Genomic DNA, 27,556 nt, shown 5'->3' on the forward strand with positions numbered 1-27,556 from the left:
TTGCTAGCATGACTCTCAGAATTAAGGAAGTTACTCACTATTTCCAGTTCATTATAAAGGACACAACTCAGGAACAGCCAAATGGAAAAGATGCATAGTAAAAAATGAGACCAAGGAAGAAATCAGAAATTATCTTGAGACAAATGAAAATGAATACACAACAGTCCAAAACCTATGGAACACAATGAAAGCAGTACTAAGAGGGAACTGAATGAAAGGAAGGTGAAGGGATTAGCCAAAGGACATATATGCAAAACCCATAGACACAGACAACAACAGTATGGTGATGGCCAGAGGGAAGGGGAGGAGGTAGCTAGGTGGAGGTGACCAAATACGGAAAATAGGAAGATAATTGTAATGGTGTCAACATTAAAAATAAAGAAAAAAAATTTAAAAAATAACATTTATATCGACAAAGTCCAATGACTAGGCTTCCTTAGAGACAGATTCTGTTGATTGTTCCCTCATTCTCCCATGTAAGAGCCATAATTTCTTGGCCATAATTTTTTTGTTTTTTTTCATGTCTCATTTTTTTCATGAAATCTGAAAATTAAAAATAATATAATGTGAGTTCTGGGAATCAGATTCTACCTTCTCCACTGGGTTTGTTGTTGCTTCTGCTTGTCATAGTTGTTATTGTTTGTTTAATGACCTTTCTAAACTAATCCTGTAAAGTTTGTATTCTTTTAGTGCCATTGAAGTCTCTACGTGGTTAGCTTTATGTTCAGCTAATGTTTGAACAGATATCTCCTTAAAAACTTGTACCAACAAATCTCCCAAACGTTGCCATGGACTATTTGTTAGGGCATGCCTTTAACACTCCGCTAGATAGTTGACAACTCAGTCTTAACCTTCAATTCCTGCTTGTGCAGACCCTCAAGATCTGACAGAGGTAAGAGCTTAGGGCCTTTTTAGGTCTTTACTGTGCTTACTCACAGCCCTATGCATGTGCATGGCTTTCTATATTTTCAGGAGTATGCCAGAGCTTTTCAAAAACCCTTTGGACATCTCATTTATAAACTGTACTCCTAAATTTTTGTGTAATCTATCATTTACCCCAACTGATAGTCCTTGTCTTAGTGAGCTCAAAGTTAAAACACTTGCCTGTAATTGTTTTTGAGAAAATGCTACTCCCTGATCTACACACACCAAGTTGAAAGTTTTTTTGTACTGAGTGAGCTCTGAGTCAGGTCAAAAACAAACTGCCTTGTAAGTGAGGTCTTCCAGAGAACCACCATACAAGTCAAGTAAGGACAGCCCTTTGGGAATACAGCTTTGAAAGAACCCCTAGTTCTGTTCTGCTCTGTCTAAGGCTGCCAGGCTGAACCACGAATGTGGGCTGTTATTTTTTAAGGGTAACATAGAGCTGGAGGACAGAGGATGGGGCAAGGAAAAGTTAATGGAAAATATCTCTAGGTTATGGCAAGCTTTGGTTAATTCCAAGAGTTCTGAAAAAGCTGACACCATTTTTTATCAGTATTTTCTTTGCTTTGTGAGAGAGCAAATTTTCGGAGCTTCTTACTCTGCCATTTTTGCTGATTTCGCTGACCTTACTTTTTAAAGATACTTTTAAAAATTATAAAACTTACAGGGCAATATGGAATAACAAACATTGACTAAGTGAATTACTTTACCAACAAAAAACTGGCAAACTTATTTTCTTAAAAATAAGGATTTTTGTTGAGAGAGCAATGCTCACTCAATTCTTGGTTTTAATAATTGCTAGAAAAATTAAAGCCCCTCTTAAGATTGGTGATTGTTAAAACTAGTGTTTCTTTCTCTTCCTTTTACTTTCTCCCTCTTCACCCTCTAATACCTTCTTCAGTAAGTTCAAGGGAAAGAGAAAGTTCACTATTGTATATTTTTTTGAAGAAAGTTATAAAAGTTTTATTACCAAGAACATCTAAATTAAATTCTTATTCAAAATTTATACTTCATAAACATGCCAACAATAATGGAGACTGATTGATTATAAAGACTCAACTTGCCTTTATTAATAATGTATGTTTTATTTGATGAAATAATGTGTTGTTTTTCTTTTTGGGTAGGCATATACTGTGAAGACACCAACGAAACTAAAAATTCAGCCAAGAGAAAACAAGAATGCACCCATTGAAGAAGATACTAAAAAGAGAAAAATGGTCTTTGAGTTTGATATTAACTCAGATAGTTCAGAATCTGCTGATCTTCTGGTAAACGCATTGCAAATAATCAGTATTTATTATTTGTTTACATTATTGTGTACTTTATTTCTTGATAAAGAAATATCATATTATTTATCAATACTAAATACAGTAGAACTTTACTATACCAGAATCTTATGCTTTTACAGAATTAAAGAAATTAGGGTTTAAATAATTTTTCTAAATTTTAGAAAACATTACATTTTGAAATACGTGATATAACATAGTTGCATTTGAAATAATTAACCATATTGTTTTCCAACAGTGTTATAAAGGAGCTTTTACTGCATTTTCTTTTCAAAAAAGAAAGGTTAGCCCTACCCAGTTTGGCTCAGTGAATGGAGCTAGCCTACCTGGATTTGAATCCTGGTTCCACCTCTAACTAGTTATATAATCTTGAGCAAGTTACTTAATATTTGTGTCTCAGTTCCTCCCCTATTTAAAATGAGGATAATAGTATACCTACTTCACAAAATTGTATTAAAACTAATTAAAATATGCAAAGTGCTTAAAACAGTGCCTGACATAAAGAAAGTACTAAATAAGTGTTAGCTATTATTATTTGGGAGGATTACAATACTCATAAATTGATAACTGATATTTTAATTTTTATGTGATTATAAATGCTTCCTATATAGGACTTAAGTGTGAGTTGAGTAAGTAGGCTGGGAGTAAGGGGAGGAGAAAGTGGTAATAGAAAGACTCTGAAACTGAAATAGAAGTTAGAAAAATACTGTTCACACGCATCTTGTATTTTACATAACCTTTCAGGAATATAGTTAATAGGATCAAAATTTAGGTCTTTGGCAGAATGAGGCTATTTTGTCATAGTCTTCTTTCTTTAGTATTCTTTTTTGTCTTTTTTTTCTTTTTCCTCTCTCTTCCCTGTTCTTTCTTCCTCCCTCCTCCTTCACCTTCCCCTCCTCCTCCCCTTCATATGTGGTATGTAGACAAAATTTTAATAATGTAATATTTATGATGGCAATACCCAAGTTATATTTTTGTTTTTTCTTTAAGACCATGGTTTCAGAGGAAGAGACAACGAAAAAGCTATGCAAGAATAATTATTCAACAACTTCTCATTTTTGTGTCAGAACACCAAAAAAGGTAACTTACAAATTTATTTCAGAAAGCACATTTCAAAAGCTGGACTTTAATTTTTTAATTAAACATATTATGATTTTATTTTGAATTCAGACCGCTTCATCTCTAACAGCCCTTGGATCTGCACCGAAGTTCGGAGCTTTGAGGAAAATGCGGGATGACCGTTGGGCTGTGATTGCTAAAGTGGATAGGAGAAAAAAACTAAAGGAAGCAGGAAGGCTCTTTGTTTAATTTCAGAAAATCAGTGTGATTAAGGAGGCTAATAACAAAATTCATAGTTAACTTTTTCTCACTTTATAAAGAGCCAATTTTTTTCTGTAATTTGAGGCTTTTTAATGTTTGCATACATTATTTGTTTATATTTTTGTGTAAATGTGAAATAACTACATGTTATCTGAAAAATTGTCATTGTATTCAGGTAATTAGATGATTATATTTTGTTTTTACCTTTTTTTGGTATTCATGAAAACTGTTTTGGCTAAGTTTTCAAATTATAAAGTTAGCCATTGAATGCTAGGAATAGACTATTGAGATTTACTTTTAATTTTTTACTATTAAAATATTTTGAATGCAAATAAATGCTTCTCCTTGATTCTGTAGATAGCAGCTCTACTTACTATCAATTATCTGTATTGTTTAAGAAAGAATTGAAAGGAGTTTAATAAACAGATTTTGTTTCAAATGGCAGATTATTCTAATGTGACTCCTACAGATAATTCAGACTTCAGATGGATAAACTGATTTTTAAAAAAGTATCTGTTGCACTAGATTTCACGGAAGTAGAGCATTTTGTAAGCTACCACACTCTTTGAGGAGGGTAAAATATTAATAAGTCTCATTCTAGACAGCTAATCATTAAAATTTTGATAATACTATTCATTTTTAAAATCTTGAGCTCATTTTATCCAAAGTTTACAGTTCTGAAGCAACTTTACCTTGTTTATAAAATTGACAATTTTTTTAGTTGCTGGAAAAGGCTATACCAGTATAACTTCCTAAATTACTTCACTTAACCAACATTCATTGTTGAATATTTATGGATTGTCTACCTAAGGATGAAGTATAGTTCTAGATCAGTGGTTCTCAACCTTCTGGCCCTTTAAATTTCCTCACGTTGTGACCCAACCATAAAATTATTTTTGTTGCTACTTGATAACTGTAATGTTGCTACTGTTATGAATCGTAATGTAAATATCTGATATGCAGGATGGTCTTAGGCGACCCCTATGAAAGGGTCGTTCAACCGCCAAAGGGGTCTTGACCCACAGGTTGAGAACCGCTGTTCTAGATACTGGGATACAACCATGAGCAAAACAAAATAAACCCTCTCTTCTTTTAGAGCTTACATTTTAGTGAGGGAAATAGACAATAAACAGAATAAATAAATGAAACATTTAGTATATTAGTTAATGGTAATTGCTAAGGAGGAATGAGACAGGGCAGAGTATTAGGGAGCATGAAAGGGGTTGAAATTTTATGTAGGGTGGCCCTCACTAAAATGACAGTTGAATAACATGTCTGGCTATCTGGGGTAAATATTTTTGGCAAAAGAAACAGGAAATACAAAGGCCCAGAGATGGGGGTGTGCCTGATATATCTGGGAAGCAGCAAGGAGGCCACCATGGCTGGAGGATAATGTGCACAAGGGAGAATAGAAGGAGAAAAGGCTTGATAATGAACAGGATGGGTGTGCAGATTATGTAGTGCTTGTAAGCTGCTTTAGGAGCTTTGGCTTTACTCTGAATAAGATGTGAAATCAGTAGATTTTTTTGAGCGAAGAAGAGCCATGATCTGACTCACGTTTTAGCATATGGATCTTACTTTTTGACCACTATGTTGAAAACATTATGAAAAGGGGGAGAAACTAAGATGGCGGCATAGATAAACACCGGGAAATAGTCGCCCCACACAACAATTGAAAATTATCCCAAAGGACGGAGCAAACATCGTCCAAAACAACAGGAAGGCTGGCTGAGTGTACTTTCTACAACTAGAAGAAAAGAAAAGCACGCTGAGAGCCAGAGGAGCTGCGGAGGCTGAGTGCAGAGGTACGGCGGCGGCTTGCGCACGCAGAAAGGGGTTGGCACCTGAGGACGCGGCTGTCTTTTTGAATCACAAGCTCCCAACTACTCTGAACTCCGGTTCCGGGAAGTCTCTGGGGACCCAGGTCTCATACGGGCAGAGGCTGCTCTCTCAGGCGGCAGGGGGCGAACTTGAGGGCGGATTTCCCTCAGAGGTGCTTGCAGCCATTACTGGGACACTGAGTCGAGCGACTCCGGGCGCGGAGAATCAGCCATTGCTTCTTTCTCCGGCCTTTTGACTCCCTGAGACCCCGCCCCACCCGGGCTGCGGCAGAGGCTTTTGCATGTGAATGTACCTAACTACAGCCCAGCCAAGCAGACCCGGAACTTCCAAGAGAAGGCCCAAGGCCCCGCAGCGGCTTGCATTGCTTCACAGCTGAGCCTCTTCGTGACTCCTGCTGTGTGGCCTCAGGCAGGGGCTGAATTAGCACCTCCTTAGAACCAGGAGCCACTGTACCCAGTGGTCAGAGGGGGACCATTCTCCCACTTCAGACACAGCTGCTTCCCACAGCCAATTGGACTGGAGGTCAATTCCTCCCAGTGATCCTACATCAACCAAGGCACCAAGAGTGCACCAAGAGTGTCCACCCCAGGTAACTGGGGAGGCTGAGCCACTGGGCCCTACAGGACACCTGGCGCGCAGGCCACTCTATCAACACAGGGAAGCAGCCAAAATGCGGAGACAAAGAAACAGGTCACAATTGGCAGAAACGGAGGAGGCCAGATGACTGGATATAGAGTTCAAGGCCACGTTTATAAGGTTTGTCAAGAATTTTATGGAAACCGCCGATAAATTTAATGAATCCCTCAAGGAGTATAGTGAGACCATGGAGGACATGAAAAAGGACCAACTAGAAATTAAGCATACACTGACTGAAATAAAGAATAATTTACAGAGATCCAACAGCAGACAAGAGGATCCCAAGAATCAAGTCAAAGATTTGAAATGCAAAGAAACAAAAAATACCCAACCGAAAAAGAAAAAAGAAAAGAGATTCAAAAAATATGAAGATAGTGTAAGGAACCTCTGGGACAACTTCAAGCGTACCAACATCAGAATTATAGGGGTACCAGAAGGAGAGAGAGGGCAAGATATTGAAAACCTTTTTGAAGAAATAATGACAGAAAACTTCCCCCACCTGGTGAAAGAAATGGACTTACAAGTCCAGGAAGCGCAGAGAACCCCAAACAAAAGGAATCCAAAGAGGACCACACCAAGACACATCATCATTAAAATGCCAAGAGCAAAAGATAAAGAGAGAATCTTAAAAGCAGCAAGAGAAAGACAGTCAGTTACCTACAAGGGAGTACCCATCCGACTGTCAGCTGATTTCTCAACAGAAACCATGCAGGCCAGAAGAGAGTGGCAAGAAATATTCAAAGAGATGAATAGCAAGAACCTGCAACCAAGATTACTTTATCCAGCAAAGCTATCATTCAGAATGGAAGGTCAGATAAAGAGCTTCACGGATAAGAAAAAGCTAAAGGAGTTCATCACCACCAAACCAGCATTATATGAAATGCTGAAAGGTATTCTTTAAGAAGAGGAAGAAGAAAAAGGAACTCTTACCATTTGCCACAGCATGGATGGAACTGGAGAGTGGATAAATACCACAAGATCTCACTTATTTGTGGAATATAATGAACAACATAAACTGATGAACAAGGACTGATCCAGAGACGGAGAGGCTTTGATTGGACTGTCGGGCCTTGGAGGGAAGGTAGGGGAGGGTGGGGGCAAGGGGGAAAGATCAACCAAAGGACTTATATGCAAGCATATAGGCCTAACCAATGGACACGGACAACGGGGGGGTGAGGGGATGAGTGGGGGGGGGGGTAGAGGGTACACATATGTGATATCTTAATCAATAAAAAAATATTAAAAAAAAGAATGAGCTAAATCTTAAAAAAAAACATTATGAAAAGGGGACAAAAGACAAACAGAAAACAGGTTTAATAATGCATATGAGAGATGGTAAGTGACTTGAACAAGGGTGACAGCAGCAGGGGAATAAAGTGGTCAATTTCTGGATTCATTTTGAAAATTAGATGTGAGATGTGATAAGAAAGAGAAAGGACCAAGGATAGCTTCAATATTTTTGCTTGAGCTGTAGTTTTGGACATGTTAGGTTTGAAATGCTTATTGGACATCCAAATAGAGATGGTAAGTTGGCTTAGAGACAATTCCAGGGTAATGGTATACATTTGGGAGCCAATAGCATGTTTTTAGTTAGTGAAGTAGTCCAGGTGAGAGAAGGGAAAGTTTCTTAGAGTGTAAGTTTAAGTTCCAAACTTTTAGATTAGATCTAACACCTGTCCTAAGAAAAATATCCATAACTTTATCATTCTACTCCTAAAATGTCTCCTTCATGTAAATGTAAAAATTAATGATGTCAAAGAGCAAGTTGCTTTGGTTGATATAAAGGTTAGAAATAAATTATTCATAATTCAGGCAACCTGAATTGAGTATAATTAATAGTCCACAGGCTTTAATAGTACATCAAGAACTTTAATCAGGGCAGGTCAACTGTGGGTTAGAAATAGGAAATGACAAACAGGAGACAGATAAGATTTAACATTATTTAAGTTATGAAATCAGAGTTTAGAGTTGGAGGTAACTGAAAAGATCACTTAAACATCAGTAATTTGAGGCCTATAAAAGCAATAAAAAAGGGGAAAAAAAGGATAGTTTTAAAAATGACTTAAATTCTGTATGCATATACAAAATTTACATCAATAGATAAATGTAACCATTTAAAATCTTAATGCCCTCTTTTTCCCCCCTTTGCTTTCTCCCTTACCTACTCTCTTTTCTCCATACACATCAGAGTCCCCCTCCATCAAATTCCCCTCTCCTAGTAACCTTTAAGAAGAACATAGAGGGTATTCTTTTTCCCCCTCCATGATAGATTGATAATAAATGTAATGTATTTAGTTAGTTGTATTTTTACATATGCAGGTATGAGTTTATTATAGTAGGCATATAGTGGGACCTTATTTTAATTTTCATTTCTCTGCTGACATATGATGTGGAATATCTTTTCATAAGCTTATTTGCCATCTGTATGTCTTCTTCGGTGAGGTATCTCTTCAGCCTTTTGTCTATTCTTAAATCAGGTTGTTAAGTTTTAAGAGTTCTTTTTATATTTTGGATAACAATCCTTATCTGGTACGTCTTTTACAAACATTTTCTCCAGTCTGTGTCTTCTCATTCTTTTGACACTATGGGCTTTTTAGCTATATTTTCATTTTTAGTGGTTGTTCTAGGATTTGCCATATACATCTTTAACTTATCATAGTTTACCTCAAATACTATTATGGCACTTCACATATAGTATAAGAACCATACAGAAATATATTTCTATTTCCCATTTCTGTCTTTTCTTGACATACAGTTTATTTCTTGACATACAGTTTACTTATATACGTATGTTATAAATCCCACAATACATTGTTATTTTTGCTTTAAGTTGTCAATTGTCATTTTTTTAAAGTTAGGTGAAATTCATATAATAAAATTAAGCACTTTAAAGCGAACATTTTTCTGGTATTTAATATGTCCACAATGTTGTGCAAACACTACCTTTATCTAGTTTAAAATAATTTTCCTCATCCCCAAGGGAATCCCTGTACTCATTAAGTTATTTTCCCTTATTTCCTACTTCCCCCAGTCCCTGATAAACTACTAGTTTGCTTTCTGACTCCATGGCCTTACCTATTCTGTATATTTCAAATTAGTGGAATCAGACTATACGTGATCTTTTTTGTTTTTTAATCCTCACCCAAGGATATTTTTCCATTGATTTTTTTAGAGAAAGTAGAAGAGAAAGGGAAAGACAGAAATATCCATGTGAGAGAAACACATCCATTGCTTGCCTCCTGCATGAGCCCCAACCAGGGCTTGCACCAGGGAGGCTTCTGCAACCGAAGTACATATTCTTGACTGGGAATTGAACCCGGACCCTTCAGTCCACGGGCCAACGCTCTATCCACTGAGCAAACCAGCTAGGGCTATACGTCATCTTTTGAGTCTAGCTTCTTTCACTTCATTTGTTTTTTTAACACACATAGCAAAGGAAGTTCACTGCATTGCTAGTATTAGTTTATTTCTTGGCTTCCACAGATTAATTTACTAACAGAATTCTTTATTGATTTTTACATATAACAATACTGTGATTCTTTTAAAGTAAAAGGTGTACTAAACAAAGATGAGAAAAGTTAAAATAATTTTTGGTGAGATTAATAACGTTGATTAGTTGCTGAGAAGTGGTTACACGTGTTATTGTGAGTACAGTTAATACTGCTCATATTATTCAGCCAGAGAAATAATATCTAATTACCAAGAGGTTATATAAAGTAAGAAAAATAGAGTGAATAATATACTAAGGGATAGAGAAGTAAGTTTTGATATACAGGAAAGAATACTTGATACTGATCTTTTGTAACACTATGAGTTTTATTACAGAATATGTTAGCAATTCCTATTAACATTTATATATGATCCCAACTTAAAAACATTTTGAAATGGAGAAAGCTTTTGTAAATTCATATGAATGTGGCGTATTGGGGGATTTAACTTATCAAAGGGAGAAGTAAATTGACATAATTTTATACATATTAAATTAGTTTTGTCTCTCCACTTGAGAGCTTCAAGATAATACAATGATTAATATGCACATTAGGTACAACTCTATCAATTATCTGTATTGTTTAAGAAAAAAATTGAAAGGAGTTTAAATAAATAGATTTTGTTTCAAATGGCAGATTATTCTAATGTGACTCCTACAGATAATTTAGATTTCAGATGGGTAAACTGATTTTTTAAAAAAAGTGTCTGTTGCACGATATTTTAGAATTTCATAGAAGTAGAGCATCTTGCAAGTTACCACACTCACTCTTTGAAGGAGGGTAAATATTAATAAATCTCATTCATAGCCAATGCCATTCCTCTGTGTAGCTAATTGAATATTGAAGCTTTATTTTCCTTTTAAAAAAGAGTCACCGCCCTAGCCGGTTTGGCTCGGTGGATAGAGCGTCAGCCTGCGGACTGAAGGGTCCCAGGTTCGATTCTGTCAAGGGCATGTACCTTGGTTGCGGGCACATCCCCAGTAGGGGGTGTGCAGGAGGCAGCTGATTGATGTTTCTCTCTCATCGATGTTTCTAACTCTCTATCCCTCTCCCTTCCTCTCTGTAAAAAATCAATAAAATATATTTTAAAAGAAAATGAGTTACAGTTTTAATGCAATAAAAAGGCCATCGGGAAACTTTGATTTTAGTATGGCCTCATTGTAACTATAGAATATTAGAGCAGTTAATAATGTCTCTTTGTATCTAATTATAAACTCTGGAAATAGCACCTTCTTTCCCCAGCCTCATCTAGTTTCTTCACATACAAGAGTTTACCAGTTTTCAGCTGAATATTCAAAGAGAGATTATCTGCAGATCTCCAGAATTCTCTCTCTCTGGGTTTCTCTCCTCTGTAATATGTTTCCCTGTGAACCCCAAGTGCCTTGAACTCCATGGACTCCCAAGCCCATCTCCTCAGTTTGGGGAACACTTCTTGCCTCTGCCTTTGATACCCATCCTTGCACGACAAACTTTCTTCCAGCAGAAAGCTGTAGTTCCTTTGCCTGTTTTCTGTCTCTTTGGGATCACTTTCCTATCTTGCCTAACCTTTCATGTGTGTAGAACCATTGTTTCATGTATTTTGTCCTGTTTATAGTTATTTGAGATGGGAGAGTAAATCCAGTCTGGAAATGAAAGTTCAATCTGCCTGGATTCTCTTAACAGTATGAGATCATATATATTAGAGCCCCTTTGAAAAGAAAATTATTACCCAAATGCATGATTTTTTTATAATTCTTTTAGTAGTAGGCCAAGAGTATGTCAGTTACCTATTATGTGTATATATATTTCCCAGGGATATGTACATAAATCTGCAAGAAACTGAGTACATGAATCAATACTTTATACAACAGAGGCACTACTTCCATTAGAAACAAGCATCTAACATTCCCACAGTTTCTGTACTTTTATCATCTTGTGTGAAATCACATGAAACAGGTTAAGTTTGGCATCCTCATTTTCACTTAACTCTTTTTAGATTTCTTCTCTTACTACATATTAGCTCACATTCCCAAGATTTGGGGGCCCCTGAAGTGGCTACTCCTGGTATGTCTTCCAGATTCTGCCCTAACCTCTTCATTCCCCCTCTAGGTAGACTTGCCTATACCAGGCCTCATTTTTTTCATTAACTTTCATTAGTTATAAAGATGAGGACAAGTGAAGACTTATGGGGTTGTCAATAATCTATAATAACATCTATGATTTATTGATCATCTGCCATGTGCTAGATGTTCTATATATTTTCCCTAATTCTATTAAACAACTAACCATGAGTGAGGCCTGGGGGACTTGGAGAAGGCTTTGCAGAAAGGGTGCTTTCTCAGTTAAGTCATGAAGGATAAGTAGGAGTTAGGGGAGATGAAGCATGCAGTGGGGGGCGGCCAGGCAGATGTTACACAGGGAATGGCATATGAAAAGACTTAGAGGGAAGAGAGTGTCTGACTAATTTGAGGAACTCAGTTCAGTTAGGCTGAAGAACATTAAATGTGGAGAAAGGATGGAGAAGTTCAAGAGGAGGGGTGGGAGCTGGGGAAAGATGAAATTAGGGATATAAAGGACTTTATAAATGATACTAAGAAGTTTTGACTTTTTTTCTGAGTATAATGGGAAATTCTTGTTGAACTTTAGGTTTATTTTTATTACAGTGAGGCAAATGGATTGAGGAGGTAAACTTGAATTATAGCTATGGAGATGGAAAAATGTGGTTTTAAAAATTTAATAATTATTCATGCACTTCCTTAGCCATTTATACATTCAACAAATATAGTGACTGTCCACTATGTACGAGGCACTGTGACTAAATATTTGCTAAGTAAATAAATGTTGAATTATTATAAATTAGCTATCAGTTATTGAAGACTTACTATATGCCAGACATGGTGTTAAGTGCTCTACATAAACAATAAATAAATGAAGAAACTGAAGTAAAGAGAGCTCAAGCATGCCAATGTCATATAGCTATTAAATGCAAGAGCCAGGATTTGATCTCAGACCAGTTTAATATCCTATCATATTTGGTCTTTACTTAAATGATTGTTATTTCACATGTAAATTTTATGAATTTCCTTTTTAGGACTGCTTTTGCTGTGTCCCAAAGATTTTGGGTTGTTGTGTTTTCATTTTTATTTGTCTCAAAGTATCTTTTCATTTATTCCTTTATAACACTGTTAACCCATTCTTGTTTAGTATCATGTTATTTAACTTCCATGTGTGTGTATTTTTTAGTTTTTCTTGTAATTGATTATTTCTACTGTGGTCAGAGAATATGCTTGATGTGATTTCTTTTAAAAAATATTTTTATTGATTTCAGGGAGGAAGGGAGAGGGAGAGAAAGATAGAAACATAGATAAGAGAAAATCATTGATGGGCTGCCTTCTGTACGCCCCACACCGGGGATCGAGCCTGCAGCCTGGACCGGGAATCAAATCATGACCTCCTGGTTCATAGGTGGATGCTCCACCACTGAGCCACACCAGCCAGGCATGCTTGATCTGATTTTAATCTTCTTAAATTTGTTGAGACTTGTTTTGTGTCCTAACATGTGGTCCATCCTGGAAAATGTTCCATGTGTACTTGGGAAGAATGTATATTTGCTCTGAAGACATCAGTGAAATTAATCAGATCTAGTGTGTCATTTAAGGCTGCTGTTTCCTTGTTGATTTTCTGTTTGGAAGATCTATCCATTGATGTCAATGGGATGTTAAAATTCCCTACTCTGACTGTGTTACTCTCAATCTCTCCCTTTATGTCCATCAAGATTTGCTTTATATATTTATGCTGAGTGCAGAAATATTTACAAGGGCTATATCCTCTTGGATTGATCCCTTTATCATTATACTAGAGGCCTGGTGCATGAAAATTTGAGCACTGGGTTGCAGGGGAGGGGGGGAATGTTCCCTCAGCCCGGCGTGCACCCTCTTGCAGTCTGGGACCCTTGGCTCCTTACTACCCGCCTGCAGCAGAGGTGGGAGAGGCTCCTGCCACTGTGGTTGCACTTGCCAGCCATCAGCCTGGCTTCTGGCTGAGCGGTGCTCCCCCTGTGGGAATGCACTGACCACTAGGGGGCAGCTCCTGCATTGATCATCTGCCCCCTGGTGGTCAGTGCACATCATAGCAACTGGTTATTCCACCAATCAGTCTATTTGCATATTAGGGTTTTATTATATAGGATAATGTCCTTCTTTGTTTCTTGTAAGTCTTTGTTTTAAAGTCTATTTTACCTGCTATAAGTATTGCCACCCCAACTCTTTTTTGTTAACATTTGCATGAAATATCTTTTTCCATCTTTTTACTTTCAGTTTGTGTCACACGTAAACTTATTATTTTTGTTTTACTCAGAAACGTGTGCCAATTGTCCTGGATTTCTATAAAAAGTTGTCTTTGCTTTGTAGATAAGCAGTAATTTTATTTACATCTAAATGAACACTTACGTGAAATTTGGGGCACTCAAGCCCTAAATAAATTTTCATTTCCATATCTTACTTAGATGATGTTAAGGTTTTTTTCTCCTTCTGTGTGTATCCTTTGTTATATTAGTAAATATTAATAAAGGATGTATTTTAAAGGGTAATTTTATTTTGAAATAGGAGAAAGGGAAATTTATGCGGCAATAATGTCAGTTTCCAGAGGAAGCCCTATTTATCTAAACACATTTTATTTGGGGTTCAGTATGAATTTTCAATAGATGTTTTTCAGATAAGGAAGCAGTAATTCAAACGCAATTATATAAACAAGAAGATCAGAGAGGACTTATCCCAAAGGGTATAAAATGAACCAAGAGGTTTTGGTCTGAGTCACTACAGCATCATCAGCTCACCAATGCAAAACAAAGTAAGGTAGGTGTCTACACTGAGAAGGCTTTGCAAAATGAAATGTTCTTTTTCCACTTTCACCATTTTAGCACTTACTAAAAAATGGCAAATGTTGAGTGATAATTTTGGATTGGCTCTAAGAGTTTTAATTATTGCTCCAAAATAGTTCAATGTTGAGTGAGCTACATATATAAAAATGAGGAAAAAATTCTATTAACTCAAAGAGGTTAATTCCCTGATTGATGTTCATGGCTTTCTCTTCCTATTTACATTTCAATTGAAATAATTTTATCAATTGTATAGCATGTTATTAAATTATGTCAATTACTAATGGTTATCTTTGATGATATACTTCTGGGAAAACTTAAGAGTGAATTCAATTTTGAATATCTGTAGGTGTAATTTACTGTGTCTTATTTCAGTTATTTAATAGCTACACCACCTTGGATAGTGTCCCGTGCACACACCTGCCTTATAGTACATTTTACTTTCTAGACTAATACGTTGCTTTAGTAAAGTTCCTGGATTGTTTATAGGGTGGGCAGTTGATTCTTTTCATAATGTAGTAAGGGATTTGGAGAGAAAAAAATTGGTGGAGGAAATTAGCAGAGCAGAGAGAAATGTACTTATTGAGAATGAAGGTAGTGAGGGAAAGAAAAAGTGGAATAAGGGGCAAAAGAAAGAAGATACATTAGAATAAGGAAAACATTGGAAGTATAGACATATATGGGTATGCCACTGAAAAAGCATATCTTATTAGTTAGGGCTTAAAATCATGCCTTATGTTTAGCTGCCCAATAAATAATTTGTGATAATGTTAAAAGAGGCAATTAAGTTGCCAAGATAAGAATCTGGTGATAAAAGAGAAATTGTGGCATATATGTATATATATATGTATATTTATGTATATATTTATATAGTCTTCTGTAGCCTTCCAAATTCATCATATGTATTGTTATTTTTTTCTGAGATTAGGATAGAGCATATGGAGAAATGAGGGGTACAAAGTTATTAAATTGCTCGGTGACACACATTACAATGAAATTTGGAAGCAGAATTCTAGGTCACTAACTCTTAGACCAGGAGTCTGACACTAATTTATCACATAGAATCACACTTTGTACTGAAAAGAACTTCCTGATCATCTTCTGGTTGTAAGCTTTGCTTTTCTAGATAAAGAAACTGAGGCTTAGAAAGGTTTTATTTAGGTAGAATTTTATTTGCAGTTAAGGAAAAAGGATAATTTTTACTTTCTTTACATCCACAAAGTTATACAGATACTTTGCTGATAATTCAGTGCTTTTAACATTTCCTTTTGTTAGTTTAGGGTTTTATATTTATAAGAGTAACTTTGAAAAAATGTCTAGTGTTCAGAATGAATGACAATGGGTAAAAGTTCCAAAATAGTTTTTGTTTATTCTACAATTTTAAAAAAGGTCAGGTGTACTTTTTTTTTCTTTCTGTTTTGCAGTTGGGGAAATAAGGCCCAGATCAATTAAATACTTAAGTCAATTTCTCATAGATTCATGGGAATTCTTAAAATACAATTGTGTTCCTTAATCCAGGACCAATATTCTCACCACTAGGTTGCCACACATCTATTTTACATAGCATCAGAGAGCTAAAAGTTAAAACGTGAAGTTAATGATTTCCTATGGCAAAAATCCAGTAGCTGGCTGGCTGGCTAGTCAGGCAAGAACCATATGATCAGGACAGGTGAGTATTTTATATAATGTTCTCAGTTGATATTTTTAAGATTCTGCAGAGGATCCTCCAAGTCTGTGGCTCTAAAATAAGGGAACCAATTCTACCATCGAGGGAGCTCACATTTGTGAAGCATTTGAGAAAACCAGATTCCATGAGCAACGAGTTCTTATATTTTCTGTCCCTAATTGAAATACCAACAAACCTCCAAGGAAAGCTTGAATATGCAGCATTTTATTTAAAAGAGTTCACTAGACACATATGTAATACCTTAATCAATAAAGAAATTAAAGATTGAAAAAAATAAATAAAAGGATTCACTAGAAAACCCTTCTTAATGGGTTAGCTTACTTCCTTGTCTATATCATTTGGGGGTTTCAGAGTCATAATTTGGACTCTTTCAGAGCACTTAGAACAATATGTATTTTTATTATTAGTGTTTGTTCATACTTATCTCCTCCATTATTAGACTGTCAACCCTGAGGTCAAGGACCATAGATAGATTACGCATTTTGTATCTCTCAGTGCCTGGTTCACATGCTCAATATATGCTTATCTAATTTTTCTGCAATTCTCATTCTGGGAATAGGAGTGCAGAAATGTTTATCCCTGGTAGTTTGTTGAATGGGGTTTTAGTTTTCTCTTAAAAAGTTAATTAAAGATGAATTCTGGTTAACTGTGGCTGAATCTCTAAGATTTCAGTTGATGGAAATTTTAGTATATACAGCTTACAGATAGTATTGGGATATAATGGAAAGATATGAGAAAATCTTGATACATTTTTGATAGAATAAAATGTTTACTGAATTATACCATATTTAATAGAAAAAGCAAACAAGTTTGTGTTCAAAGATAACTGCTTCACTAAGATGAATATTTTCTTTTCTCACAGTAATACTTAAGAAGGAAAAACTGCAAATATACCTAGCTAACTGTACTATATTTGTAAGGTAAAACAATCTTCTTAATCTCTGAAGTGATCAATTTACATTCAAAAGTCTGGATTACCTGCTCTCAGTAGCAGAACTAAAATAATTATGCCAACATTATCCAGCTCATTATGATGCCAATTGATATTGAACAAATTCTTTCAGCGGACAGGCTCTCTTGAGATACTTGTTCTTCTTCTGACTGAGGCACATGGACCCTCTGGTATCTTCTATGCAGCCAAACATATTTGACTCTCCTGGCTAGCCCACAATGTATCTGCCACCTTGATTGTTATTCTCACTACTGTATCAACCTATAATTTTTGCATCTGAATTTTTTCCCCCAAAATATATTTTTCTTGATTTTTAGAAAAAGAGGAAAGGAGAGGGAGAGAGAGAAACACCAATGTGAGAATGAAACATTGATTGGCTGTCTCCTGCATGTCTCCTACTGAGGACTGAGATGACAACCTGCGCATGAGGCCTGATGGGCAATCAAACCAGTAACCTTTTGGTGAATGGGATGATGCTCCAACCAACTGAGCCATCCGGCCAGGGCTGCATCTGAACTCTTTTTAAGATAATGAATTTCATACATCTTCTGGGTAACATAATTTTTTACATGTCCAAGTCTACTTTTTTCAACATTAGAGGACTATCCTAAGGATGGAGAAAGAGAGTATCTAGATTTCTGGGTTAGCTCCTAATTTTATGTTAAAGTTTTCTGGATTTTCTGTAGCTTCATCTTGTCTTCCGCTTCATCTTGTCTTCCTTGGCAGGCAATGGGTAAAATTATATGCAATATTATTTGTATTGAGATGGTACTAACGTTTGATTATGCATTTTCTTGGTTTCTTTGCCCTTTCTAATTATGACCCATTTGTTGGCCTTTTAACCAAAGTTTTTTTGAAAACTAGAGTTCTGGGAAAGCCCTTACTGAAACCTAACTGTTCATTCACTTCTTCCAGTCATAGAGGCAGGTATTTGGATTGTTTTCATTGAATGAATTGTTGTACACTTAGTTGGCACATGTGTCTCTGCCACTTTCCTGCTGTAGTTCTTCAGGCTTGCCATTCACTGTGGGGTATGTGAATCAGAGCCACATTTCAGTGTATAAAGAAAAATTACTGCGGGTATTAATTATGTAAAAACACCTAATATAGATCCTAGGACAATATAGGCATAGTATTAAAATATACATATTTTTGGCTCTTTCCAAATGTCTCTTCTGAATATCCTAAAGGATACACCTAATAGAGTCTTTAATTTTATTTTCAATTTAGCATGACCGCTATCTTCCTGATATCCATGCTTTTTTGCCTTCTGTGTGGGCAAGCAACGTCTTTTTGTATTCCAACTGAGTATATGATGCATGTTGAAAGGAAAGAGTGTGATTATTGCCTAACCATCAACACCACCATCTGTGCCGGATATTGTATGACACGGGTATGTAGTTCATCTTACTTCTTTTAGCTGTACATTAGGTAAACCTAGACTTTGTCCATATCTATGCAGAAAGGAAATGAGATAAATCACAACCTCATTTCCCAAATCTAATGGTAATTGGCTCCTCAGAGGTTGAGGGCATAGGTTACTATATGTTTATACTCAACACAGTGAGTATAGATAATTTTATAACACGTTACTTCCAAACTTTGTTTAAGCCTTATCTTGTTTCCATGATTAAGGATAAAAGGGTGTGTGTGCCACATTTGTCTCTTTGGGATTCAGTGAGGATGTGTTGAGTGGGGTTTGGGGAATGGGACTGAGGAATCCTCCCCGAGTCCTATTAGTGACAAAGAAACATAAGTGAGTTGATTTTTATTTGTTGCCATTGACTATATGCATCTTAAAGTGCTATTATACTATGCTCCTTTTTCTGTTCTCTCCTCAGGATATCAATGGCAAGCAGTTTCTTCCCAAATATGCTCTGTCCCAGGATGTTTGTACATATGGAGACTTCATATACAAGACTGTAGAGATACCAGGATGCCCACGCCATGTTAGTCCTTATTTCTCCTTCCCTATAGCTGTAAGCTGTAAGTGTGGCAAGTGCAATACTGACTATAGTGACTGTGTACATGAGATCATCAAGACAAACTACTGTACCAAACCTCAGCAGTCCTATTTGGTGGGAGTTTCTATCTAATTCAATAGACTGTAACTTGCAATGCAGTTAAATGTGTTTTCCTGTAATAAAGCTATATCAATATATTTCACAATACATTGTGTATATGTTGAGTGCTGGTTCGTCCATACCTGTCCTTATGCATGCATGAGAGACCTGAGGGGCATCAGAAGAAAAGGTGACTGAAGGATGGTTTCCACATGGAAGGGTGGAGTGCAGGGTAAATGGAGAACAGGGACATGAAGTACTAATGAAAGCCAACCTTGAGCAAGCTCTTTTAACAGAGGGCCATGAATTTTGTCTTGACACAGAAAATGAATGTGGGAATGCTACAGTTATAAGGAATGGGTAATGTGGGAAGCTAAGGAACACATGGCATTAGGTGCTAGTTAGGTTTGAACATTAGATTCTTTACTCATTAATCAAGTATCTGTATTTGATATACAGTTATCAGAGGGGATGTCATAATCCTGCAGCTTTAAGTGTCCACGTTATCAAGTGACATGAGAACCCAAAGCCCCAGATTAATATTTGGAGACCATGCTAATATCAACTTCCAAAGGACTGGAATGGAGGTGGAGCGTGAGGAATATGTGAAATCTGCAATATGGTACTTTATCCTACTCATTCAAATGCACAGGATAAAACGTCACCAAAACGCATTAACAGTGCATTCTATTTGCAGAACTCTTCTCTGTAATTTAATTTAATTTCTCTGTGGCCTAACTGACTTATGAAAGTTATACCCCGAAAGCCTGGAAAAGAGGCCACGATCATTTTACATGTGAACATCTAAATCCTTGGTAGTCTTTCAAGTAATAAGAGACAGTTTCTAACATTTATACCAAAAGCAACTTGTACTGTTTTGGCTTTTGATGTCATGAAAACCTATTATGATTATGAAAGATTTTAGGGACGGGGGGAAATTGCTAAGAGATTTTAATAGAGTAGAATCATCCTAAATTTTAACCTAAATATTGATCACGATTGAAACACTGTTTTCTGGCAAATGTACTTGGTAAGGGGCTGCTTATTTTTCTTTTCCTTCTGTAGGTACTATTTCGTGAGGGTTTGATTTTAATTAGATGCATGAAGTAGGGCAGATCTAGTGCCCTGCAGACTTGACCTCAAAAAGATGATTTATCCCGTACCTGCCCATTTCTCTCCATCCAAACTGCTACTACATCAGGGTGAAAATCAGTTGTTAGCAGGGCCAGTTGGCTTTGCTATATTCCACAGTCACTGGTTGCATTCAGCTGGGTATCTTGCAAATACCTACATGCTGACAGTGCCCGTGGAGGCGGTGTGGTGGTGTAGGTGGATTAGTACCAAGCCCATGCTCTTCCAATGGAGGAGGGAATGCGTATACACTTATATACAGAGTCAGGAATTTATGAATTATTTTTACCTTAATATCTGAAGTTGATATTAGCATGGTCTCCAAATAAGATTTCAGAGCTTTGGGTTCTTGTGTCACTTGATAGCATAGACACTTAAAGCTGCAGAATTATATAACATTCCCTCTGGAAACTGTCTATCAAATACAGATATTTGATTAATGAGTAAAAAACCCAATGTTCAAACCCAATTGGCACTAATCACATATGATTTTCATGGAATCTGAAAAATATTTTCCAAGAACTTAACTGTGGAAAGACTGGGAGGTGTAGGGAGGCTGCTTGTAAATAGTCCAGCTCAGAAGACTCTACTTAAATGGGCTTCCTCAATCCAAAGGGAGGAGGCTAGACATCATAGCGGGTTTCTATGATGGGCCTGTGCCATTATGGGCCACAGACCTCGAGGCACATCAGAGACACCTTATTCCCTTCCATAAAAGGCACAATCCATCTGTGATAGATGCACATACAAATTATGTTAAACTGTACTTGAAAGCGGAGTTGTCCAAGATAAAGAATCCTTAGGAGAGAGCTTAGGGTTTGGAATGACCAACAATTTGCTTCAACTGGATCCAGAAACTTGGACATATGGAAATGCTGTTTGGGAGGGTATTGGTGTTCTTTGGGTTTAAGAGACAGAATGAAGAGAGAGCTTAGAAATGGGAAAGTGAAGGATCATTGCTTGTGTAATGAGAGAAAGATGGAAACTCTGGAATATCTTTTGAAGTGGTCTTAAAATTCAACCTAAAGTTTAAAGGAATCAATTCTTGGCAGAGGAACTTTGAGATCAGTGCTTTAAAAAAAATCCCTCTTATTCCTCATTGGACTATGAAATATAAAGAGTTCTTTCACAACTAAATGGATTTGGGATGAGTGCAGCAGCAATCTGCTTTTCTAATGGCCAAGCTCTTCAGGAGTAAGAGAATGTACCAGGATGGACATACTGACAGGTAACAGCATATGCTTCTTGATAACGGGAAATTCAAATAATAAAAGTTCTCTTTTACATAGAAATTGCCTCTCTCTCTTTTTTGAGCAGCAAGTCTAAGTGCAATAACATTTCTTTTATTGAGGTAGCTTCTTCTCTAGCCCTATTGTTCAATGTTGGTTCTTACCTACTCTTGTATCCAGTTAATTAGTATTTATCTTTGAAAACGACCCTGTGTCACTTCTTCTGTTGCTTTCCTCCCTCCTGACATGTTTGCCTTCCTTAGCATCCATGTCTCTTCTTTGAGTTCTTCCGGGCTCAGTTTAGAGACCTCAAAATTTAGGAAACCTCTCTCCCATGACCATCCTCCCCAAGGTTGAGTGGGTCGACTTTGGGTTAATGATCATCAAAGCACTTACCTTATGAGAAGGAAACTTGCCAGCTCTTTCCCACTCTAAGCTTCTTGAGGGTAGAGATTGTCTTGTTCATCTCAGCATATCAGTGTTGCTATAGTTTTTTTCCAAATGTACAAAATAGTAGCCCAAAAACAAAGTAAAGGAAAAGAATTCTAACATTAGAGTGGGTTGCATCTTAGAAGGCAGAGCAGGCCCAGGAACTTGGGGTAGGGCTATTAATACCAAACCTTTGAATTAAAATAGAATTGAGAAATATATCGAAAGCTATTCATTAATTAAGCAAATGAATGTGTTCAAATATGTATTTGTAGAAGTATCTTCAGTTACATATGATTATGTATGTTTGATTTATATTTAACAAAGCTCTCCCTGACAACATAATTAAAACAATAAGTAATATTCATTAATTGCCAGGCATACGAAGCACTTTGTTGGCTACTTCTTTCAATTTAAATCTTTTATTTAATATAAGTAAAGCCAACAGAAATTCTATAGGAAAAAACTACCAAAGCTTTGGGAGGGTTTCTGGCGCATTAGCTAAAAACATTATGAAATAAGCACTGGTTTTGCTTTGCCACGTTTTGTTTGATTTTAGAAAATGTTTTTATTGATTTCAGAGCAAGGAAGGAAGAAGGAGAGAAACATCAATGATGAGAGAGAATCATTGATCAGCTGCCTCCTGCACACCCCCTACTGGGGATCCAGCCCATACCTTGGGCATATGCCCTGACTGGGAATCAAACCATGACCTCCTTGTTCATAGGTCAATGCTCAACCACTGAGCCACACTGACTGGGCATGCTTTGCAACATTCTGGGTATATTACTTCTAATCTTCATGCTTCCATGTACCAAGGACATAGTCATCTGAATAGTGGATTCTTAGAATGCATTTAGCTTTCATTGTTAGAATGAGGACATCAATAAAATGATGCATTTTGCATTGGTGTAGTCTTTTTACCTCTGAAAGGATACCTACATATGATACCTTACAGCTATATTTTATAGGAAAAGATAATGAGTCATGTTGAAAGAAAATAGAAAATCTTTGTCTTTCTTAAAATATACATTAACACAAATTCGCTTTTGATGAGTCTAAACTAAGATGATGTCATTAATTGGCTAGCTTCCAGGGCCCATAAGTGCTTCCTCCTAGGGAGGGGGAAAATGGGGTTGCTGAAAATGAGGGGCTGGTGATCAAAGCAGATGTCAAAGGAGCCGTGAATCAGGAAAGTTGGGGTGTACCTCCTGAATTTCCAATTGCTGTCCTTGGAGCCATGGAAACCACGTTTTACCCACAATACAGAGGATGCCTCTTTTAATCTTTGATAAACCTACTTCAGAAGGGAAAATATGTTGTCTTGCCGAAACTGGTTTGGCTCAGTGGATAGAGCCTAGGCCTGCGGACTGAAGGGTCCCGGGTTCGATTCCGATCAAGGGCATGTACCTGGGTTGCGGGCACATCCCCGGTGGGAGATGTGCGGGAGGCGGCTGATCGATGTTTCTCTCTCATCGATGTTTCTAACTTTCTATCTCTCTCCCTTCCTCTCTGTAAAAAAATCAATGAAATATATTTTAAAAAAGAAAAAAAAAAGAAAATATGTTGTCTCCTTCACTGCCATCTTCCCACAAGCCTCATTCTCACCAAGCAAACCTATTAGTGTTCTTCGCAGGGAAAGGAGAGCAACTACCATTGATGACTGCATGGGGGACCACGTTGGACCCTGTAACAAGTGTGCAATTTTACAGATTAAACCATGGACAACAAAGGAGCTATTCTGGGGAAAAGGTATAAATTGGGTGAAACAATATTAATTGAAATATAACTATATGCAACAAAAGTCCTTGGGGTGTTGCTTTTAAGTCCAGCTCCCAATAGATACCATTTTTGAGGGTTACCACTATTTCCTTTGTTCATCATATTGTTTGAGTGGATTGGTAGTTGGACCTTTGGATAAGTTGTGTGAAGGTGTGTATAGAGATATAATAGGATTTTAAGATAAACCAAACAAGCAATTCTAGTACATAGAAAATTTAATTTGAGACAACTTAAAATATTTCAAGAAGTTTTAATTCAGTGCTTTGGCACCAGGCGCTTAAGAATATGTTTGGGCCTGACCTCAGATTAGTTCAGGTAAACAGACATAACCAAACTTTTATATTTGTATGCATGTGTGCCCATATATGTACACATATGTGTATATGCATGCACATATATACACATGTATACTTATATTCAAGTTACATATATATATATTCAAGAGATACATATTAATCATTTATGGCACATTAATCATATATGGCACATTACTCTTAACCGGTGTGGTCTTTTTGAAGGTTGGTTATTCAGATATACAATGAAACTTCCTTTTGTTGAATCCAAGCTGAGTCTGAGCTGGAAGAAACCTGAGTGTGCACTTGGGCCTGTTCAAGCAGATGGATGAACTGAAGCCACTAAGAGAGATGGACTGTTTGTTCTCCACCAAGAAGGTTGTATTTCTCAATGACTGGGATTCAAACCATTATTTCATGAACTGATTTTCTTAAATAATATTTTTGTTAGCGGGAAACAATAAAGTAACTATGCGTAATTCAATTTTTAGCTCGTTTCCAATCTGACTCTTTTCTAGAAAAGCCTAGTAGCAGTGGTAAGTATGGAAGAGAGGAAATGTGGTTCTCTATGGGAGTGAGATGATTTCAGACGGTTAAGCCTTCTCATTAAAATGATTTGTAAAAGTTTCCTGGAAGAGCACACCCGAAGACTTGCTTTCTCACACGAGCACAACCTTACTCAGGCATTTCCAAAGTCCCCAGTACTTTCACTTTTGGGTGGCTCTGAAAAATGCAAAAATTAAAAAACAACAACTGTAGGATTTATTTACTAAATGTACCAAGTTATTAAAAATGGACAAATATATCAATTTAGATCCTAAATTTGGGTTTATGTTCTTAAAATGAAGCATCAAGACCATAGAAGAACATGAGAATTTTATTTTCATGGGGGATGTGCATTGGACTAACCAGATTTCTGCTGTGTGTGGACATGTTTTTGTTTCCTTAGGCTGTCTCTGTTGTGTGCACACAACCGGGAGAAGGTGCTTTTCTTTGTTTATGTTGGATTGGCCAAGGACACTCAGGATATAATATGTGACTTAGGATTTTGTTTTATTCATTTTAAATGGTGAAAACTGTAGTTCTTAATCGATGAAGAATTCTCTAGATGAATAAATAAGAAAAATAGGAAAATATGTAAACTCAAGTTATGAGGTATTTTAAAGATACAGTGCCAGTAAAAGTTCTCTTTCCCACAATGTCCAATTGCCAGGTCTCTTACTTTAGTCTTCCTAGCCTTGCATATGGAGAAATACAAGCTGGAGATAAAAGCTTTTTTGTGGATGTGAGGGTTGCAGTAGTTCAAAGCAGCGTCAGAAAAAAAGTAATAAAGCGATATTTAAACATCTTTATAGGAGGACAAAAATATTTTCTTAAAAAGTAGTTAAAAGTTTTTTGTTTTTTTTTTTAGTCCTTAAAACACTTGCTTTTATAGGACACATGATTGTCTGTGTGACCACTCTTTCCAGAGGGAGGTTTTTAAATACTAGGAAAGTATGACTTATTCAAATTAGATTTTCCATGCTATATTTAGTTTTACAGATGTATTTAGTTCTAAAACTGTGGTTTACTGTATTCAGGGGAGAGAATGTATGTAAAAAAATCCCAGGAACCCTTACACTCTCCCCAGACATAGTCAATTTTAGCACGACACTGTGATCTCTCCATTCCCATAGCTTATTGCTTCTGTTAACTAGAAATCCCTGGATTCTCTGTACCTAACTTTCTGTGGCTAGACTCTGAGAAACCGAACCATTATTACTTTTTTATGCATAGCCAAGTGTTTAAGTTTCTCAAAGCTTTTGACCTTTTTCTGAGAGATAAACAGGTTATTCCTTTCACTATATAACAAGAATCAGGAATTCCCAGCAAACTGATTTCATTCTGTATAATGCATATACCGGAAGCACATAGGTCACACACGAACATGCTCTCAGTCAACATACATAGGCATTCACTCGAGGGGTAAATCAGTACGAGCCAAGCATACATACATGTGCAAATGTACAATCGACAGCAAATTATTTTAGATCCTAATGTCCTTTGAATATTAAAAACGAGCCAGGAGACAGCTCCTGTGACATTTATATGAAAGCTCTAGATTGAAATTTTCACGTAGAAGTAGCTTCATATCACATCTCGTGAGTTTCGTATCGCGCAACAAAGGACCATGCTGAATATCATGCCGAAGATCTAAAACAGAAGAAAGCACTTATTAATAACTTTCAAATGATAAAAATTGATGCAAAGGTCAGCAAACTGTGCGTCCAACTCAAGTTAACATAATATAACCAATAATTACTGGTTATAAATGGTATTTACTTACTTATGACTACTGGTTAAAGACGTCCATATTAACTATGCTTAAAATGCATTCCTATTTTATTATTGTTAAAAATATAGCAAGACTCTGCTTTAAGAAAAGGGCTCTAATTCTAGCCTCTAGGACAGTTTTTAATTGTAAAAGACTAATAATACACTACTGGTTTGGGAATTTTATATTTCAGGTTAATCTCATATATATTTACTTTGAAAAGTGTTTATAATCACTAGATGTTTAAATATGCTGTGGTCTAAATAGTTTTCTATTGTTGAAAATGCTTCAAATTTTTGTACCAGTGACAGCATATTAAAAAGTGGACCGTCTCTTCATTTCCAATTCATTTTTAAGTATAAATGATGCTTCACTATTTAACCCAATTGTTTTACCAAATCATAAACTAAGTTGTTTGAGCTATGGTTTGAGGTGTTTCAGTATGGTATTACTGATGTCTTCTACATCTTGGATACTTCTTGGAGAAGCCAATTACTTGGCAAGACCAGTAGCCACGTATACAGTTTGAATAGAAGGATGCCAAAAGATCCCCTTGTTCTCAATCATTTCGCCTACAATTCTGCAGAGCCTGAGGAATGTGCTCCGTGTGTACAATGTTTATAAACGACTGTCAGTGTTTGTTTAAAGAAACCAGTACCTCAACTCTCTGGTTCTCTCCTCAATCCTGACCTACATCAGACTAGGATCTGTAAATGTTAAGTTAAAGAAGACGTGTTTATCAGTTATTTCAGAAGGGCGGGAGTAGACTTAAGTAAGGGAATGGCCTCCAAGCTCAGTCAGGGCTCCAAGCTTCTGGCTGACAGAACTCGGTTCCAGTGTGTGGCAGGGGAGACACCTAATGGACATTTGGTTAACTGACTACACTGTGCAACTCTTACCTTAGGAAGAAAATATTAAAGGAGACTCAGGGTATTGATTCAAGATGGCCAACAGAGGGCATTCCCCCTGGAAGATGGTTGTAAGGTTGGACGCAACCCCTACCTCACGTGGGCTGTACTCTAAAGAGATACCCCTAGAAAGAAACTTTACCAGCCTCATCCTGCCACTGTCATGAGTCAGGGGTGACTCACAGATGCTGATTCATCGAGATTGTAGAATTGTGAGGAGGGTCTACCTGATACTTCTATTACACAGAATGTTTTCAAATATTCCGCCTCAGAATGGTAATCAGGCTAGCCCCAGAGCAGGTGGGAGAGGCCGAAGAGGTGTTCCTGGACTGATAGTCCTCAGCATAGTATATTCACCCACTGCCCCACTCTAAATGCAGAAAAGAGGAAAGATGCTTGTGTGTCCCCTGAGAACTG

General features: G+C 36.8%; 3 protein-coding genes across 3 annotated transcripts in view; 2 read left to right on the forward strand and 1 right to left on the reverse strand.

Moving 5' to 3' along the window:
* Positions 1 to 3,973, forward strand: part of SYCP1 (synaptonemal complex protein 1) — a 71,454-nt gene extending 67,481 nt beyond the window's left edge. The window contains exons 31-33 of the mRNA XM_081112547.1: positions 2,049 to 2,192; positions 3,201 to 3,290; positions 3,381 to 3,973. Coding sequence (XP_080968673.1) covers positions 2,049 to 2,192; positions 3,201 to 3,290; positions 3,381 to 3,518 — 372 coding nt within the window. The 3' untranslated portion in view covers positions 3,519 to 3,973. The remainder of the gene's footprint in view (positions 1 to 2,048; positions 2,193 to 3,200; positions 3,291 to 3,380) is intronic.
* A 14,247-nt stretch (positions 3,974 to 18,220) lies between these two features.
* Positions 18,221 to 19,086, forward strand: TSHB (thyroid stimulating hormone subunit beta; the record flags this gene model as incomplete). The annotated part of the gene is made up of 2 exons (XM_081111915.1): positions 18,221 to 18,383; positions 18,832 to 19,086. The coding sequence occupies exons 1-2, from the start codon at positions 18,222 to 18,224 to the stop codon at positions 19,084 to 19,086; spliced, it is 417 nt and encodes a 138-aa protein (XP_080968041.1). The 5' UTR covers position 18,221.
* A 4,739-nt stretch (positions 19,087 to 23,825) lies between these two features.
* TSPAN2 (tetraspanin 2) overlaps positions 23,826 to 27,556 on the reverse strand; it is a 33,801-nt gene continuing 30,070 nt past the window's right edge. Inside the window, exon 8 of the mRNA XM_081113069.1 lies at positions 23,826 to 26,110. Coding sequence (XP_080969195.1) covers positions 26,045 to 26,110 — 66 coding nt within the window. The 3' untranslated portion in view covers positions 23,826 to 26,044. The remainder of the gene's footprint in view (positions 26,111 to 27,556) is intronic.

Source organism: Myotis nattereri (assembly GCF_964212035.1).
Source record: "Myotis nattereri genome assembly, chromosome: 18".
Classification (NCBI taxonomy): domain Eukaryota; kingdom Metazoa; phylum Chordata; class Mammalia; order Chiroptera; family Vespertilionidae; genus Myotis; species Myotis nattereri.